Consider the following 18,779-nt stretch of genomic DNA (forward strand, 5'->3'; position numbering starts at 1 on the left):
GGGGGGGCTCAATCCTCTCATGGCCATTGGAGGTAACTAAAAGACCTCCATTTGTTTTAAAATACATAGGGATAAAGGATAGAGCGCAGGTAACATGTTTTTCTTTGGTTTTTACAATATAATTATTGTAGTTAATATTATTAACATTAATAATATTAACTACAATAATATAAGTATAGCAGATTCTCCATTAGAAAGATAGAAACCGGGTTCCAGTAGACAATTTTTGATAATATGCACACAGTTGCTTGAGGTAAATCTTACCTGATATAAGACTAGAAGTACAAAAATAGATTATGAGGCCTAATACTAAAAGTTCCCTTTAGCCCCTTCAGGACGGAGTCAATAGTGCACGTTCTGATCAAAACAAAATGTAAACAAAAACTGGTATTTGTGCCATATGTCTGTTCAACCGTAATTCACCGCTGTCACATTAAGTGCACCCACACTTATTATATATAATTTTGTTCAGGAGAAACAGGGCTTTAATTTGTCATGAACTATTCATATATGGAACATAATTTATTATGAATATAATTTCAAATTTGTATTCCGTCTGACATTTTAGCTGTGAATGTCATAATACTGTTTTACTGCAAAACAATGCACATATTGTGTAAAACAATGCACATATTTGTAATCAGCGATGTCTCACAAGTACAACAGTATCCCCCCATTAACCGGTTTTATGGTGTTTTGGAAAGTTACAGGGTCAAACATAGAACGTTCCATTTTTAAATTCAAATTTGCCAGATTAGTAATGTTACCTTTGAGACGGTGTGGTAGCCCAGGAATGAGAATTACCCCCATAATGGCATACCATTTGAAAAAGTAGACAACCCAAGGTATTGAAAATGGAGTATGTTTAGTCTTTTTTAGTAGCCACTTAGTCACAAACACTGGCCAAAGTTAGTGTTCATATTTGTTTTTGTGTGAATAAAGCAAAAAACTAATATTTGGCCAGTGTTTGTGACTAAGTGGCTACTAAGAAAGACTGGACATACCCCACTTGCAATACCTCGGGTTGTCTACTTTTGCAAATGGTATGCCATCATGGGGGTAATTCTCATTCCTGGGCTACCATACGCTTTCAAAGGCAACATAACCAATCTGGCAAATTTCAATGGCAAAAAAATTAAATGCAAGCCTTATATGTGACTCTCTAACTTTCCATAAAACCTGTACATGGGGGTACTGTTATTCTCGGGAGACTTCACTAAACACAAATATTAGTGTTTTAAAACAGTAAAACATTACAGCAATAATATAGTCCAAAAAAGTGCTTTTCGTTTGTAAAAAATGCAAAAAACTTTCACTTAAAATATCATCATTGTAATACAATATACCAGTTTGAAACACTAATATTTTAGTTCAGCAAAGTCTCCCGAGCAAGCCAGTAGACCCTATGTACAGGTTTTATGGTGTCTTGGAGAGTTACAGGATCAAATGTAGTGCTTGAGAATTAAATTCTCTGCACTTTCTCCCTGTGTTGTCAGGCATGTCAATCAAATTTTAATTAATCAAATCACCTAATTATGTTAAAAGTTTACTTAAATATACATGTAGAATTTTAATATATATACATATATATGTATTTAAATTCTATGTGTATACTAATGTAATTTTTGATGTAATTATATGTATTTATCTATATATATATATATATATATATATATATATATATATCTGCGGTTATTTTTATTTTATATATAGATAGATATATATAGAATCTAATTCTAAGTGTATTTTGTTACCAATATATATATATATATATATATATATATTTGTGGTCATGGCATAAGCCGTAGTATTATTGACACAAGACAAACATAGAATGGAAAAGTCAGTTGTGGAGTGTCGGAACTGACGAGGAAGTAGGCCTGAAATAAAAGAGGGCAAAAAGATATAACCATTTATTCGTTCTATAACCCAACAATACACATTACACATTACATATTCATGTTACATGGTTACATATTATATGGTTTTGAACGCCAGGCGTACTTCTTGTACAGGCTGAGGGATGTATCGGGTGTATGCTGTGGATTTCCATCGGCCCAATATGTTAATAATGTGAGCCGGTATATTCTTCTTTGAAGCGGTAGTTGCGGCTCCTATGCAGAAAGAGTGTCCAGAATAGCTGGCTGGGTTCACACCTAACCGGATCAACAACATCCTAACATACATCATGAATTTGCTCGTAGTGAGTGTATTACCGTGCAAGGATAGGAGTGGTTGTGTCGGGGCCATATTACAGAAAGCCAGAAGAGTGTCGAAAACTTCCACCGGACACCAGGTATTACTAGTGGGGTAATATGGTATAATGCAAATGTCTGACCTGTGGCGCTAGTTTTGGTATGGTGTAGGGATAGTTGATAGTGATCGTGAACCTTTACCAGATTGGATCTTGTGATGAAGGTGGGTGAATTAATGCTAGTGGTGGTGAATTCTCTGGGCCGCAGAAAACCGTAAAATGCCAGATAGATAGCTGTTTTAATAACACAATTGGTATGGCCTTCGAATGGTGAGGTGTCTAGTAGATTTGATAGTGCCTGGAATAATAGATCGTGGATGGGTAGTCTAGCTGGTGCGGTTATAGGAGTGGAGTCTTTGATACCTTTAAGAATAGCCTTAACTTGGTAGGAGGATAGAAAGCGTTGTTTGTTAGGCCTGTATGTCAGTGTCTGTATGTCTGTCAGTATGTCTGTATGTATATTTGTGTGTATGTATGTATGTGTCTTTATGTCCTCATGCATGTGTGCCTGTATGTAGGTTGGTATGTGTCTGTCTGTCACTATGTATGCCTGTGTGTATGTCTCAGTATGTGTGTGTCAGTATGTATGCCTGTATGTATGTTTCAGTATGTGTGTCTGTTAGTATGTATCTGTGTCCTTTTGTATCAGTGTGTGTTTGTGTCTGTGTGTGTATTCCTGTGGGCGGTATTTGGAGGCAGACCCAGAGGGCGGTATTTGGAGGTAGGCCCCAGGGGGCCCAGACCCTGAGCTGAGTTAGGGGCCCCAAAATTTCTGGTGGCGGCCCTGACACCACCGGACCTCCTGGGGGCTTAAGCCATTATGGCGTTCTATGCCGCCGCAACGGCTTTAAAGCCCATTTAAAGTAGGGCGGCATAGAACGCCGTAACAGCGTTAAGGGGTTAAGAATCTGCCACAACAATATTTGATTTTAATATACTGTAGAATATCTTCTCTCCTTAATGCCACCTATTTAATTCTTGCACATCTTTAAAAACATCTCCAAAACTTCTCTTACACAAACAAAACTGTAAAACTGTAATTTGCTATCATTATCACTGCCATTTACCTTTCATTTATTTGTGCAATCTCCTAAAATTATCATGACCCCAGCACCCTTTTAATATAAAATCCATAGTTTTTACAAATTATTTATGTAACCCCATCACTCCCCATCATGAAATGCATTTCTTTAAAAATGTTTGTATATCATCCATACACCCGTACCCTTATTGTTTTACCATGTTGCTAGCACATGTCTTTTTAAGTTAGTCTTCTAAACACTATATATATTGTATATCCACTTTTCTTTTAGAGTGAGATTAGGTGCTGGCTCTAGAAAGTTACTGTTTTAATCTAGGTCTTGTTTCATTCAAATTCCCAACTAGGCCGCACAGTCAGAAAACCAACTAGCTCCTCCTCCTCTCTTGTTTAATATAATATAATGTACCGGAATATTATTTTGCAGTTGAACCATTCTCATTGCCCTTTCTAGTTTGTCTGTATGTTAAATCATTTTTCATGGACAATATTTGGCAAAACCAAACAGTCACATAAATAACAATTGGACATCCAGAAAAAAAATGAAGACTAGGCTTGTTTAAATGTGGTGGAATCTCTGTAAAAATAAATTTAGTAGGCCGAGATTACCACGTGGCATGCGTATGTGCATATGCTGACGTATCGGTCGGTTGCTTGCACGTGGCAAAGATACGATCAGTAGTGTACGGAGCATGTGCAAGAATACCGGATGTAGTATTCCCCTCCTCCATTGTGCTGGACAAGCCATGCGGTCAAGCAAGAAGTTAGTTCTTTTTTTCGTTTTGATTGGTTAAGAGGATGTGCGGGTGGAGCTTAATATGGGAGGAGTTATGTGCCTATATAAGGAGCCCGGGGCTCAGAACTTGTTGTATTTTGGTGACATTAGTCCCTCTGAGTCCCGATCGGTGAATCGAATAAAGAATCTCTTCCTTCCTGAAGAAACCTGTGTCCATCTCTCTGTGCTTGGCTTCCGTCAGTTTCTCCGGTATCATTTGGTGCATTGGCCGGGAAGCTCATCGTTCAACGGTAGCTGAGAAGCAGAGGCGTGAGACGGTCTATCTTTGCCCACGTTCTCTATGGCTGCACCCCTGAACTTCTGCGTGGACCTCCCTTCGTCTCGGCGCCACTGGTCTGTTGTCCAGGAGATCATCAGCCTCTACGTAGTAAGTGCTGGGGTGTCCCCGTCGATGAGTGTGAACTCAGGTTCAGGAACGAGGAGGTAAGACGACCGCTGTTTTAGACGGCGGACCCACTAGGGGTATACCGATTGTGCGGTAGGCCCATAAGGGGTTATTTGTGTACGGAATCTGCCCCCTCTGTCGGAGGGAAGGAGCGAAGGCGCACCGCTCAATTGAACGCTCTTTAGTAAGACCGTTTGATTTGGTTTGGAGTCAGGCGGGGTTCTGTGTAAATAGCCCTAGCCGGACACCGGTGTCTTGTCTAGACTAGCGTTCTAGGGTGTACAATTTGTTCGCTAGGTCGGAGGGACCGGGAGACTAAGTGGCGTCTGTGTAAATTCGGTCCGCTAGCTCTCAACCTATCTTGGCTAAGTGGGAAGGCGTGTAAATTTTGAACCCACTAGACTTTTGATAGAGTAGATAGACTAAAAGGGTTATGTTGTAAATTCCGCCCTCTAGTTCGCTATATGTGGTGCTTGGGCAGTGTGGCTAACCAAAACGGATGTAGATAGTTTTAGGTAGTCCATCAAGGTACTGGCCAATAGATTAGTTGGGATTGTATATGTGTTAAAGATTGTTTAGTAGCGTGTATATCTTGCTAGATAGCGTGAGCTCTGCCGTCTAGCGAGAGTGTTAATAGTGTGTAGCTGTATTATAGTGCATGGTACCATAACCCTGTATATTTACTGACACTGTATATAAATACTAATAATTGTCGTCTATTGCATGTCTAACACCATAACCACTAATAATTGTATTGTGACCTTAAATTGTACTTGACCTATGCTAACCGTACTGTAACTACTGTTTGTAAAGACGATGTTACTGGGGTTTGTTATAGACGGGTAATTCATATATAGGAATTATAGCGTGGGAGACGTTATAGTTTCGCCAAAGGGCATAGTATCAGTTATTTAGTGACTGGTGTAACAGCTGTGTGTGTACGGGAATTCCCTGAGTGTTTTGTTGTGTACGTTTCACTTAGTAACTGTACCACGTGGTGCTGTTGCCGAAGGAACGGGTGTGACCGTTGAATAGAGTGCGTGTATAGTATTCGTTGGAAACGACGCTCCATTGATAAGTATGGGTTCGTCGGACTCGACGTTTTTGGATCCCTTAGGATGCATGTTAAAGAATTTTAAAAAGGGATTTACAAAATGTGATTTTGGGGTTAAAATGTCTCCTGCACGTTTGATCACTTTGTGTAATAGGGAATGGCCTACTTTGGTTGCCGCATGGCCGCCACGTGGCAGTTTAGATCCAAATCTGGTACAGCGTGTACACGTGGCTGTATCAGGTAGGCCTGAACTTTACGGACAGTTTCCATACATTGATTGTTGGAGGCAGGCCGTAAACGACTCGCCAAGATGGATCCGAGTATGCCACGAGGAGCAATGTCGCCTCATGGTGGCCAGGACTCGTTTGTCCACTAGGGCCATGGTTACGCCCATTTTGGACACGCCCCCTGAGTCCGAGATCCCTATGCCGCCCCCTTACTTCTCCTCAAGGGGAAGTGATACAGGAAGTTCTACACCCCTTTCCCCGTTGTCCCCATCCGCTTCCTCCTCTAGCTCAGAATCCATCCCCCTCATTACTAAACCTCCCCTTCCGGTACCAACCCCCGTTAAAACCACATATCCCGATTTGGCGCCATTTCAAGCTTCCGGTCAGGCTTCCTCTAGCCCGGCTCGGAATATTCTATTCACCGACCTCCCCCACAATAAAGCTTCCACATCCCCATGCCTTACTACCCCTCGACTGGAACCCCTAACCGACGCCCCTCAACTGTACTAACCCGACAACTGACCGGTACCCAAAAACCTAAACATTATCAGATGCCACTTTGTTTGACTCCCGGGTCAGCATACCTTAATGATGAAGGTCAAATGGTGTATGCTGACTCAGTCTTCGTATACGTCCCATTCACGACTACCGATCTCTTAAATTGGAAGACCCATAATTCCTCGTACACTGATAAACCACAAGCCATGACCGGCCTGTTCACCTCGATAGTCCAGACGCATAATCCCACTTGGGCTGATTGCCAGCAATTACTAATGACATTGTTTAACAACAAGGAGAGGACTAGGATAAACCAAGCGGCCATTAAAGCGCTGGAAGAAGAAGCCCATACTTTAAACCAAGCTAATCCAGCAGCATGGGCCACAGCCCATTATTCTAATGCTGATCCCGAATGGAATGTTAATGGCGCAGATATGGTTCATCTAAAAGCCTATAGAGACGCTATAATTGCTGGCATGAAAGCCGGAGGGAAGAAAGCCATAAATATGTCTAAGACGGCTGAGGTGATACAGAAAACCGCTTGTATACCCCCTTTAATCCGGAAGCCCCTGAGAATTCCCGAATGATAAACTCTGCCTTTGTCAGCCAAGCCTACGGAGATATTAAGCGCAAGCTACAAAAGTTAGAAGGGTTCGTAGGAATGTCCATCACCCAACTAATAGAGGTAGCTAATAAGGTTTACATGAATAGGGAATCAGAGAGTAAGAAAGAGGAAGAGCGCAAGATGCGTAAAAAGGCGGATATGCTAGCGGTAGCGATCGCAGGCGTAGATAGATGGGGCCCGGATAGAGGCGATAGCAAGTGGAATAGGGAACCCCTGAGTAGGAATCAGTGCGCCTACTGTAGAGAAGAAGGGCATTGGAGAAGCGAGTGTCCAAAAAGAGAGCAGTATGAGAGAGACCCACCCAGGGCAGGATATGGAAACTTTAGAGGTAAAGCGAGAGGTAGAGGAGGTCCCAGAGGGAGTAATGGTAATGACAGAGGTAGTGTTAGGGAAGACAGATGTTATCCCGCAGCGCAAAGGTCCCGCGATAGAGAAGATGGGGACTTTGTAGGATTGGCTGACACGGTCATGGATGACTATTGATACCGACCGGGCTCCATCCCCCTTGGCCGAGTGGAGCCTATGGTCGAAGTATCAATAGGGGGAAAAAGGAGTGCATTCATGATTGATACTGGTGCTGAACATTCGGTGGTGACTGATCTGGTTGCTACTCCATCTGGAAGAACTATCACCGTAATAGGAGCAACTGGAAGAAGTGCTGCAAAACCGGTTCTTAAAAGTCGACAATGTGCATTGGGAGGCCAAGTAGTGAAACATCAATTCCTTTATATGCCTGAATGTCCAGTCCAATTGCTGGGACGTGATTTGCTATCAAAATTACAAGCGCAGATAACGTTCCTACCAAATGGAACAATATCCTTAAAGTTTAATGGACCTTCAGGTATTATGACATTATCTGTACCAAACGAAGAAGAGTGGCGACTTTATACAGCGTTGACTAGCCAAAACCCTAAGAGTGATGAATCCTTATTCAACATACCAGGAGTTTGGGCAGAGAACAACCCACCAGGACTGGCCCGCAATATTCCACCCATTCGAATTGAACTAAAACTTGGGGTTTATCCAGTGATTTCAAGTCCATCCCAGGAGAGTGTGTATTATTACAATATGTAGATGACTTGTTGATAGCCGCAGTCACAAGAGAAATATGTCAGCAAGCAACACACGATCTACTACACATTCTCTGGAAGGCAGGATACAAGGTGTCTAGGAAGAAGGCTCAGTTGTGTCTGCCAACTGTCAAATATCTGGGATTCCATATCTCTGAAGGTCAAAGAATAATGGGGCCAGAGAGAAAAGAAGCTGTGTGCCAAATACCAATACCCAAGAATAGAAGACAAGTGCGAGAATTCTTGGGGGCAGCAGGCTTCTGTAGGATATGGATTCCCAGTTATGCGATACTGGCGAAACCACTGTATGCATCTATCAAGGGTACAGAACACGACCCCTTCTTATGGACTCAAGAACAGAAAAAGGCATTTGAAGATGTGAAGAAGGCTTTGATGAGTGCCCCAGCATTAGGTCTACCTGATCACACACGGCCATTCTACCTATATGTACACGAGCAAAGAAGAATGGCTGTGGGAGTATTGACACAGTACTTGGGATCATGGCAAAGACCTGTTGCCTATATGTCTAAGCAACTGGATGCAGTGGCCAGTGGTCTTCCACCTTGTCTAAGAGCCGTAGCTGCAGCCGCCCTGCTGGTAGCTGAAGCCGATAAACTCACTCTGGGTCAAGAACTTTATGTACGAGTCCCACACGCAGTACAGACGTTGTTGGATTACAAAGGAAATCATTGGTTTAGTAACAGCCGTATGACCAAGTATCAAGCAATGTTGTGTGAAAACCCAAGAGTGCATTTAGAGACTGTCAATACCTTAAATCCAGCTACCCTTTTGCCACAACCTACTGAAAGTCAACACGATTGTTTGGAGGTGATGGATGAAGTATTTTCAAGTAGACCAGATCTTCGTGATTTTCCCATCCAGAACCCCGATGTTCAATATTATACAGACGGCAGTAGTTATGTGAAAGAAGGGATTCGCTATGCAGGATATGCAGGATATGCAGTAACAACAATAGACAAGGTGATAGAAGCTCGGCCACTGTCAAAAGGAACATCAGCACAAAAGGCAGAATTGATAGCACTAACACGAGCGTTACAATTGGCTGAAGGTTTAAGAGTGAACATCTACACGGACTCCAAGTATGCGTTTTTAACCACTCATGCCCACGGAGCTTTGTATAAAGAAAGAGGACTATTGAATTCAGAGGGCAATGAAATCAAGTACGCATCTGAAATACTACAACTATTGGAAGCAGTATGGGAACCAAAAGAAGTTGGTATTATACATTGTTGAGCGCATCTGAGAGGCGATGGTGATGTAACCAAAGGAAATCGGATGGCAGATAATGCAGCTAAGCGTGCCGCTGAATCAGGAAGACAGGAATATGTGGAACATATAGCTGCTCTTATACCGACTCCACTGTCTCAATGGACTCCAGTTTATACAGCTCAAGAAGAAGAGTGGTTAAAGACTGAACCTGGAAAGTACCTGGAGAACAAATGGTATCAGTTAGAAGATGGGAGATTTATTCCAGCATCACTAGCGGTAGAAATTGTCCAAAACTATCACAACGGGACACATTCTGGAAGAGATAGTACAGAAGAATCTCTCAGAAAACATTTCTACATACCAAGATTGTCCAACTTAACTCAAGCCATTGTACGAAGATGTGTAACGTGTGCTAAAAATAATGCAAGGCAAGGACCAGTAAAGCCACCAGGAGTTCAGTATATGGGGGGACTCCCTATGTCCGATCTACAAATTGACTATACAGTTATGCCTAAATCTGGTGGACATCGCTACCTATTAGTAGTTGTGTGCACCTATTCAGGCTGGTTAGAAGCATGTCCTACTCGTACAGAGAAAGCAGGAGAAGTTGTGAGATTCCTGCTACGAGAAATAATACCCCGATATGGACTACCCTGCTCTATAGGATCGGACAATGGTCCAGCCTTTGTTCATCAGTGCCTACAAAAACTGACTCATATGCTTGGTATTAAGTGGAGACTTCATACGGCATATAGACCTCAGAGTTCTGGTAAAGTAGAAAGAATGAATAGAACTATTAAGAATCAGTTGGCAAAGATGTGTCAGGAAACCCAACTTAAGTGGAACGTTCTTTTGCCTATAGCTCTGTTGCAAATTCGCAGTACACCTACCAGAAGGATGGGTCTCTCTCCTTTTGAAATCATGTATGGGCGTCCACCTCCCGTACTTGGTAACTTAAGGGGGGATTTGAGTCAGTTGGGAGAAGGAATTACCCGGCAGCAGGTTGTAGAGTTGGGTAAGACTATGGAGGAGGTACAGAAATGGGTACAAGATAGATTACCTGTGAATATTTATCCCCCTGTTCATAGTTACCATCCAGGAGACCAAGTGTGGATTAAAGAGTGGAATAATATACCGTTAGGGCCTAAGTGGACGGGTCCTTATGTTGTTCTTTTGTCTACCCCTACTGCGATAAAAGTGGCTGAAGTGACTCAGTGGATTCATCACTCCAGGGTTAAACCAGCAGCAGTAGATTCTTGGCAAGCTACAACAGATCCAGAGAATCCCTGCAAGATCCGGTTAAAGCGCACGACTCAGTCGGAGTGACGAGGAAACCTTGTGGATTACAAATTTTATTGTTTCAGAGATTGGTAAGTGAGTGTTTAGACGGCCATAATAACGCCTGTCCGCTCACCAACGTGTTATTTAAAAGTCAGGAAAGTCTCGAAGGGACCCCTGTGAAGACGAGCAGAACTCCATTCCCTGCAGCCCTTACTACCTGGAAGCTGAGGTGCCATCACACGGACGAAGACTGAGGATGCAGCCGACGAAAGATGTGCTAATGATAATGTTTATTTATATGTCTTTTTATATTCAGGAAGGTAGAGGTACCGACACTCCTAGCTGTGAGGTTTGCATTAAGACTACAAGAACAGGTAATCATATTTCCCAGACCCTAATTTGGCATTCGCAATATGAGTGTAAAGGAGATGTGTCTAGGTGTAGATACTTAAATATAGAGTATAGTGTATGCCATTTAGGAGTAGGAGAACCTAAGTGGTTCAATCCGGAGTATCAACCCCATACAATTTGGTTGACCCTCAGGAATGGAGATCCTCAGGGGACCCTAATAAATAAAACAGTGTTAGAATCCGTACATTCTTCGGGTGTTCTGCTATTTGATGCATGTAAAGCGATGTCAAGTGGTAGAAAGCCGTGGAATGTATGTGGGGATCTTAGGTGGGAGAGAACGTATGGGTCTAATGATAAATATATTTGTCCCAGTAGTAAAAATAAGTATGTGAGTCCAAGATGCCCAAATAGGGAATATAATTATTGCCCATATTGGTCTTGCGTGGGGTGGGCAACTTGGGGACAGACAGCAGACAAGGATATGATTGTTACTAAGTTGCCTACCAATCCATACTGTAAGTCTATGGAATGCAATCCAGTCCATATTCTTATAAATAATCCTGACCAATTCTTAGATAGATATGGTAACTTATTTGGGTTTCAAATATATGGGACGGGATTAGACCCTGGGACAATATTGTTTATAGGGATAGAGACCGATACTGTAACCTCCCAAACTCATCAGGTATTTCATTCTTTTTATGAAGAGATGAGTGTAGATAATAAGATTCCCCATAACGCTAAAAACCTGTTCATAGATTTAGCTGAGAGTATTGCTGGTAGTCTTAATGTAACCAACTGCTATGTGTGTGGAGGTACTAACATGGGAGACCAATGGCCTTGGGAAGCAAAGGAGGTAATGTCCGGTTCTGAGGCAGTTGAACAATTAATATCTTCACAAGCCGATTATCAGATGAGTGTCAGAGGTAAATCTGAGTGGAGATTGAAAACCTCCATCATAGGTTATGTTTGCATAGCAAGGAAAGGAATGATGTTTAATACTTCTGTAGGAGAATTAACTTGTCTAGGGCAAAAAGCTTATGATGATGATACAAAGAATACAACTTGGTGGTCGGCTTCAAATGTCTCAGAACCATCTAACCCGTTTGCAAGATATGCTAATTTAAAGGATGTATGGTTTGATTTATCTATCACATCTAATTGGAAAGCCCCAGCAAATTTGTACTGGATCTGTGGTAAGAAGGCCTATTCGGAGTTGCCACAGGACTGGGAAGGGGCATGTGTGTTGGGTATGCTCAAACCATCCTTCTTCTTGTTGCCTATTGAAACAGGTGAGACTTTGGGAGTTAAAGTCTATGATGGGAATCATAGGAAGAAAAGGGGACCCATAGAGATAGGCGCCTGGGAAGATGATGAATGGCCTCCCCAGCGTATTATAGACTATTATGGGCCAGCCACTTGGGCAGAGGATGGTACTTTCGGATATAGAACCCCAATTTATATGCTCAACCGCATTATAAGGTTACAGGCGGTGGTTGAGATAATTACTAATGAGACCTCACAAGCGCTCAATCTTCTAGCGAAGCATAATACCAGAATGAGGACAGCAGTGTACCAAAATAGATTAGCCTTGGATTACTTATTGGCAGTAGAGGGAGGTGTATGTGGGAAGTTTAACCTGAGCAATTGCTGTCTTCAAATAGATGACGAAGGGCAAGCAATAGCTGAGCTTACTAGCCATATGGTTAAACTAGCGCATGTGCCTACTCGGGTATGGAAAGGGTATAATCCAAGTAGTTTGTTTGGTAACTGGTATGAGCAGTTTGGAGGGCTTAAGGCATTGGTAGGTGGAGTCATACTGATTTTAATGTTGTGTCTACTCCTGCCATGTCTTATTCCTTTAGTAGTTAGGTCTGTGCAGAGCCTGGTAGAAAATATAGCAGAGAGGAAGGCTGCAGCACAGATAATGGCCATATATAAATATGAGGCTCTAAATCAGGGAGAACCAATGCAGGAAGAGGAGTATTGAGGGATTCACATCATAGAAAAGTCTGGTCTGATTCATTGTAACCTGAGGTGTATGCAAACCAAGGTTAAGTGATGCCTCAAGTAATTGTGAAATATCAGAGGCATCAAAGGGGGGAATGTGGTGGAATCTCAGTAAAAATAAATTTAGTAGGCCGAGATTACCACGTGGCATGTGTACGTGCATATGCTGACGTATCGGTCGGTTGGTTGCACGTGGCAAAGATACGATCAGTAGTGTATGGAGCATGTGCAAGAATACCGGATGTAGTATTCCCCTCCTCCATTGTGCTGGACAAGCCATGCGGTCAAGCAGGAAGTTAGTTCTTGTTCGTTTTGATTGGTTAAGAGGATGTGCGGGTGGAGCTTAATATGGGAGGAGTTATGTGCCTATATAAGGAGCCTGCACTATTGTCCGGGGCTCAGAACTTGTTGTATTTTGGTGACATTAGTCCCTCTGAGTCCCGATCGGTGAATCGAATTAAGAATCTCTTCCTTCCTGAAGAAACCTGTGCTTCCGTCAGTTTCTCCGGTATCAGAAACAGACAAGAAGGTAAATAGGATATTTTCTTTACAAGCGATTGTTTTGCTTTGAAAGGCAAAATGGATTCAAGCCAATATTTACACAGTTTAGGCAATAGGTTATTGCTGATATTCTGATAACTTGTTACAATGCCAATTCATATACATTTGTAATTAATGGTATAATCCACTGTTCGAACTGCTGTTACTATATTATATGAAATATATATTTTTTTTATCTGCAGACAATAGATATGGAGAATCAAACAATGGTCACTGAGATAATCCTATTGGGATTCCATCACCTTCACAGCATGAGACATTTATTATTTTCTATAATTCTTGTTGTTTATTGTCTGACAATATCTGGAAATTTCCTCATCATTGTGTTGGTGTCATGTTGCAGACACCTTCATTTTCCAATGTATTTCTTTCTTACTCAAATGTCCATATCAGATATTTTGTTGACAACATGTATTGCACCTCATATGCTTTCCATCGTCAATCATGATGGAGGTATTATATCTCTTAAAGCGTGTATAACTCAGTACTACTTCTTCGCTGCTTTTGAGACTTCAGAATGTTTCCTGTTAACGGTGATGTCTTATGACCGATATTTAGCCATCTGTAACCCCCTGCAATATAACTCTATAATGGATCATGCATTTTGCATTAAATTAATAGTTATATGTTGGTTGTTAGGCTTTCTTATGGCTCTTTTAACTGCAATACCAATAACTCAGCTGGTATTTTGTGGACCTAATATCATTGATCATTTCTTTTGTGATTTTGATCCACTCTTGAATCTTGCTTGTTCTGATACCCTAATAATACATATAGAAGCTCTATTCCTATCTTTCGTTGTACTTATTATACCTTTCTTAATGGTAATGATATCATATATCTATATTGCTCTCACTATTTCTAAAATGCCATCAAGTAGTGGGAAAAAGAAAGCCTTCTCTACCTGCAGCTCCCATCTGACTGTTGTTTCCATATACTACGGGACTCCCATTAGCATTTACACAGTTCCAACTAATGAAAAATCATTGTCGGCAAGCAGAATACTGTCTATGTTTTTTACAGTGGTGACCCCAATGCTTAATCCAATAATATACAGCCTGAGGAACAATGACATCAGAGACGCTTTAAAGAAAATTAATGCACACCCTTTCATAATTGGGAATATCTGAAAAAAATTATAAAAAGTTTGATATAAAATATAATAGCATTGAATATCGTGTTTAGCTGATCTTGTCATGTTAGGTTTGCTGTAACCTCTGTCTATAAATGTTTGCCAGGCCCTTAATATACTGCTAGTTGCCCAATTTGAAACATTTTGTCTGTGTATCACTGAGACGCTCTCCCTGAATGTTCGGTCCAAACGTGTGGTTCCTGGAACGCTTTTCCCAGCAGTGTAATATTTAACCCTGACAATCTGGTGGCAGTGGTGGGCTCTACACTGAGGGTGAGTAAATATTTGTATAATCCTTAGTCTCTCTCTGTGGATTAAGGTAAATAGTAAATTTAGTGTGTTTGGGATTTTAAGGTGTTATTCAGGTAACGCTATTGATCAGGGTTAAAGTCCTTCAACTGCCAAGGAGAGAGTGTTAAAACCTCTATCAGCAGAAATTTGCAAAGAGTTCGCGCAGTACTACGCTCAGCTCTATAACCTTAAAGACGACCCAAACACCCCAAACCCCACGACGTCAGGCATACAGGCCTATCTAAAGGAGATCCCTTTACCCTCCCTGAATGACACCCAAAAATCAGTACTAGCAGCCCCTTTCACAGAACAAGAAATAATGGACTGCATCGATTCCCTCCCCACAGGAAAAGCTCCAGGCCCAGACGGCTATACAAATGCCTATTACGCAAAGTTCAAGCACCTCCTAACTCCTTACCTCACCACTGCATTCAATCATGCGCAACGCACGGGCGCTTTCCCCCCGGAATTCCTGGCAGCCAGAGTGATAACCCTCCCGAAACCCGGCAAACCTCCAACACTCTGCCAGAATTTCCGCCCAATTTCCCTACTGAACTCAGACACCAAGCTATATGCAAAAATACTAGCCACCCGTCTTAAGACCATTCTCCCTACCATTATATCAGATGACCAAGTAGGATTTGTACATGGGAGACAGGGATCGGACAACACACGGAAGGTAGTAGACATCTTACAGACCATACACATGGACCGGACTCAGGGGCTTATAATTTCTCTTGACGCGGAGAAAGCATTTGATAGACTGAATTGGCTTTTCCTGGACGCTGTTCTGACGAAATTTGACTTCCCCCCACGAATACCAAGTGGCGATTAAGGCCCTGTACAGCTCCCCAAATGCATCAGTATCAACATCGGGATTCCAGTCCGCCCCGTTCAACATATCAAATGGTACACGTCAGGGGTGTCCCCTGTCTCCTCTCCTTTACGTTCTTGCCCTTGAGCCATTGGCGGAGGCGATCAGACGCAATCCTAACATACATGGTATAGTGATTGGCGAACGGGAGTATAAACTCAACCTATTTGCGGACGATGTCCTGCTAACTCTGGCCCAACCCAACATATCGCTCCCAAACCTACAGAAAGAAATACAAAACTATAGCACCCACTCCTATTATAAACTTAACGTTAACAAAACACAGGCGATGGGAATAGGCATCGAGGGCGACACCATGGAACGTCTACGTAAGGCGTTTAAATATGACTGGAGACAGGACTTCCTCACCTTCTTAGGCATAAAGTTGACGAAATCCCCTAACTCTCTCTTTGCAACCAATTATCAAAAATTACTCAGTGAGATAGAATCTATTCTAAAATCATGGGAAGGGAAATACATCACATGGGTGGGCCGCTGCGCAGCTATAAAAATGGTGATACTCCCAAAGTTACTATATTTATTCCGCACACTACAAATTAACATCCCCGCGAAATTCCTCAGGGCCTTGCAAACAACCCTGCTGAGATTTAGCTGGCAACACAAGAAACCAAGGGTTCCTTGGAGACTCCTTTCTCGCACGATTCGTGACGGGGGACTGGGCTTCCCTGACGTTCGAGAATATCACAGGGCAACACACCTAGCCAACATCATTGGGAGCCAAACGCAGCCCCATACACCACAATGGGTGGCTCTAGAATCCCACAGACTAGGAGGGAAACATCTCCCTTATTATCTATGGGTGCCAAAGGAGCTACGCCCTCACACCCCCAAAATACTGCCGACCACCAGACTGATGCTAGCTACATGGGATAAACACAGACTCAGGGTATGTTCGACATCCCAATGGTCTCCGGCGACACCTCTAAGAACCCTTCACATTTTGAACCCCTTGTTCAATTTTAAGATATGGGCGGCACACAATATAACCCACATGTATCAGGTAACACATCGAGGGGCACTCAGAAGCTTCTCAGACTTGAAAACAGAGTTTCACGTTCCGCAAACAGCTCACTTTTCGTATCTACAGATGTACCACACACTTAAGGTGGAGAAACATCAGCACAAGGGGATGGTTGGGGTGTCACAATTGTCGAGGTTCGAACACAAATGTTTAAAAACGCAGCAACAGAAAAAAACCCTCTCGTTCTGTTACTCCACACTCATAGAAGAACCACAAACACGTCTCTGGGGGTTCCAAAGGGAATGGCACAAAGATCTTGAAAGGGACCTGTCAGCTCAGGAGTGGGAAAGGGCCTTTACAGCGCATAAGGGTTTATCGGCTTGTGCCTCACACCTGGAGCTGTCAAGGAAGATTTTATACAGGTGGCATCTGACCCCCAGCAAATTGTCCAAAATGTACAACACATCAAATAATAGATGCTGGAGGTGCCAGAGAGCCACAGGGGACACAATCCATATATGGTGGAGATGCCCAAAGATCCAACCTTTCTGGGAGAAAGTAGCAGACATAATCTCACACAGTACAGGGAGACATATCCCACGCAACATAGAAACGTACCTGCTGTACATCATACCACTTGACATGCCGAAACCAACACGTACACTGACATTCCTAATACTAATAGCAGCGGCGACGCTGCTAGCAAGAAACTGGAAGTCTGAAACGATACCAACGACAGAGGAACTGATGCACCTAATCTCCACAAATGTGGACTACGAAAAGTATACAACAACTCAGACACTTACAGGTCGCACAAAGTCCCAAATGCATGACTTATGGCAAACATTCATAAATGACTCCCCTGGAACCATTAGTCAACGCGTATGACCCCACCTAAACATGCTAGGGTAGAGTACTTTGACGAGCCCGTACACGGGGCCAAGTTTTGCCCAATATATGATGCAGATCAACTGAGAGGCCATTGACAGGCACTAGGTCAGACTGGTAGTAGCTCACTCGCATGGGTAACACAGTCACAAAACTCCACATGGCAGTCACATGAATCACACAACACTGACCATAGGTTATAGGTTAAATTGGTTATTTGTAAATAGTTCCAATATAGTATGTTTTACCAAAATATAGTATGTTTTATCAAACTGAAGGCAGAATCTGAATGGGCCATCATCATTGCCAAACACAGATGCATAGGTTGAGAAAGTGTTAACACTTGAAAATTTGTTACCTCCTGGAGCAAGCAACATATGACTATGTATTTAATCTCTGTACTACGCATTGGTACCCCCACTCCCTTTCTTATTTCTGTACCCTTAATTCTAATTGCAACTCTGCAAAACATACAATAAAAATTGTTGATTGTAAAAAAAAAAAAAAAAAAACTCTATCAGAGGCGTCAGTATGGGTTTACGTCCCCCAACTGGCAATGAAAGGCTTTACAGTCCCTTTCAAAGGTGTCCGTAAGAGTTAATTGTCTCTTAACTGGCATAAGGTAAATAGTAAAGTCTTTGCACTGTATAAGAGTCCGTGTGTTACAGATCCAATATTGATCTTTGGTATATCCAGGGGAACCCAAATTGTATCAAGTGCACTTGGAGAAGCGTGAATTAGACACCAGATGCATGTTGGTTATCAAAATAAGCCTCTGACCTTTATTTTATCAGTTTGTGCTTTTATACATTAAAAAGTAAGCGCTTACGTGCAAATACTCATAAAACAATAGTACAAAGGGAGTGAAAGGGTGAAGGGAGTACAGATAAGACATAAGGATGAACATCATGTACATAACAGATAAGTTCCGGGAAAGAGAAGGAACAGACGGATTTAGCTCAGGTGGGGGCTATCGTGTCGTTTGAAGCATTAATAATTTCCTGAGCCCAAGTTAGCCAATTTTAATATAGGCTATCTAATATGACACCTATGCACCCACTGGAGGACATAAGGTATTATTAAGGTATAAGTGATATGCTTCCATTTTACAGTTTGTCCAGTGTTAAGTTTCCTTTTTATATTTTGTAGTAGCATAAGTTTTGTGACCATGGACAGGTGAATGGCAAAGGTTATTAGTCTACCCTTTTTGGTCTCAGCAACTTATAGTTTA

The 18,779-nt window shown here is 42.2% G+C and overlaps 1 protein-coding gene across 1 annotated transcript; it reads left to right on the plus strand.

Annotated features, from left to right (window-relative positions):
- The first annotated feature begins 13,572 nt into the window (after positions 1-13,572).
- On the plus strand, positions 13,573-14,511 carry LOC134602013 (olfactory receptor 11L1-like). The gene has a single exon (XM_063446515.1). It carries the CDS (start codon positions 13,573-13,575, stop codon positions 14,509-14,511), a length of 939 nt encoding a protein of 312 aa, XP_063302585.1.
- The last annotated feature ends 4,268 nt before the right edge of the window (positions 14,512-18,779 follow it).

The sequence above is a fragment of the Pelobates fuscus genome, chromosome 3, assembly GCF_036172605.1.
Source record: "Pelobates fuscus isolate aPelFus1 chromosome 3, aPelFus1.pri, whole genome shotgun sequence".
Classification (NCBI taxonomy): Eukaryota; Metazoa; Chordata; class Amphibia; order Anura; family Pelobatidae; genus Pelobates; species Pelobates fuscus.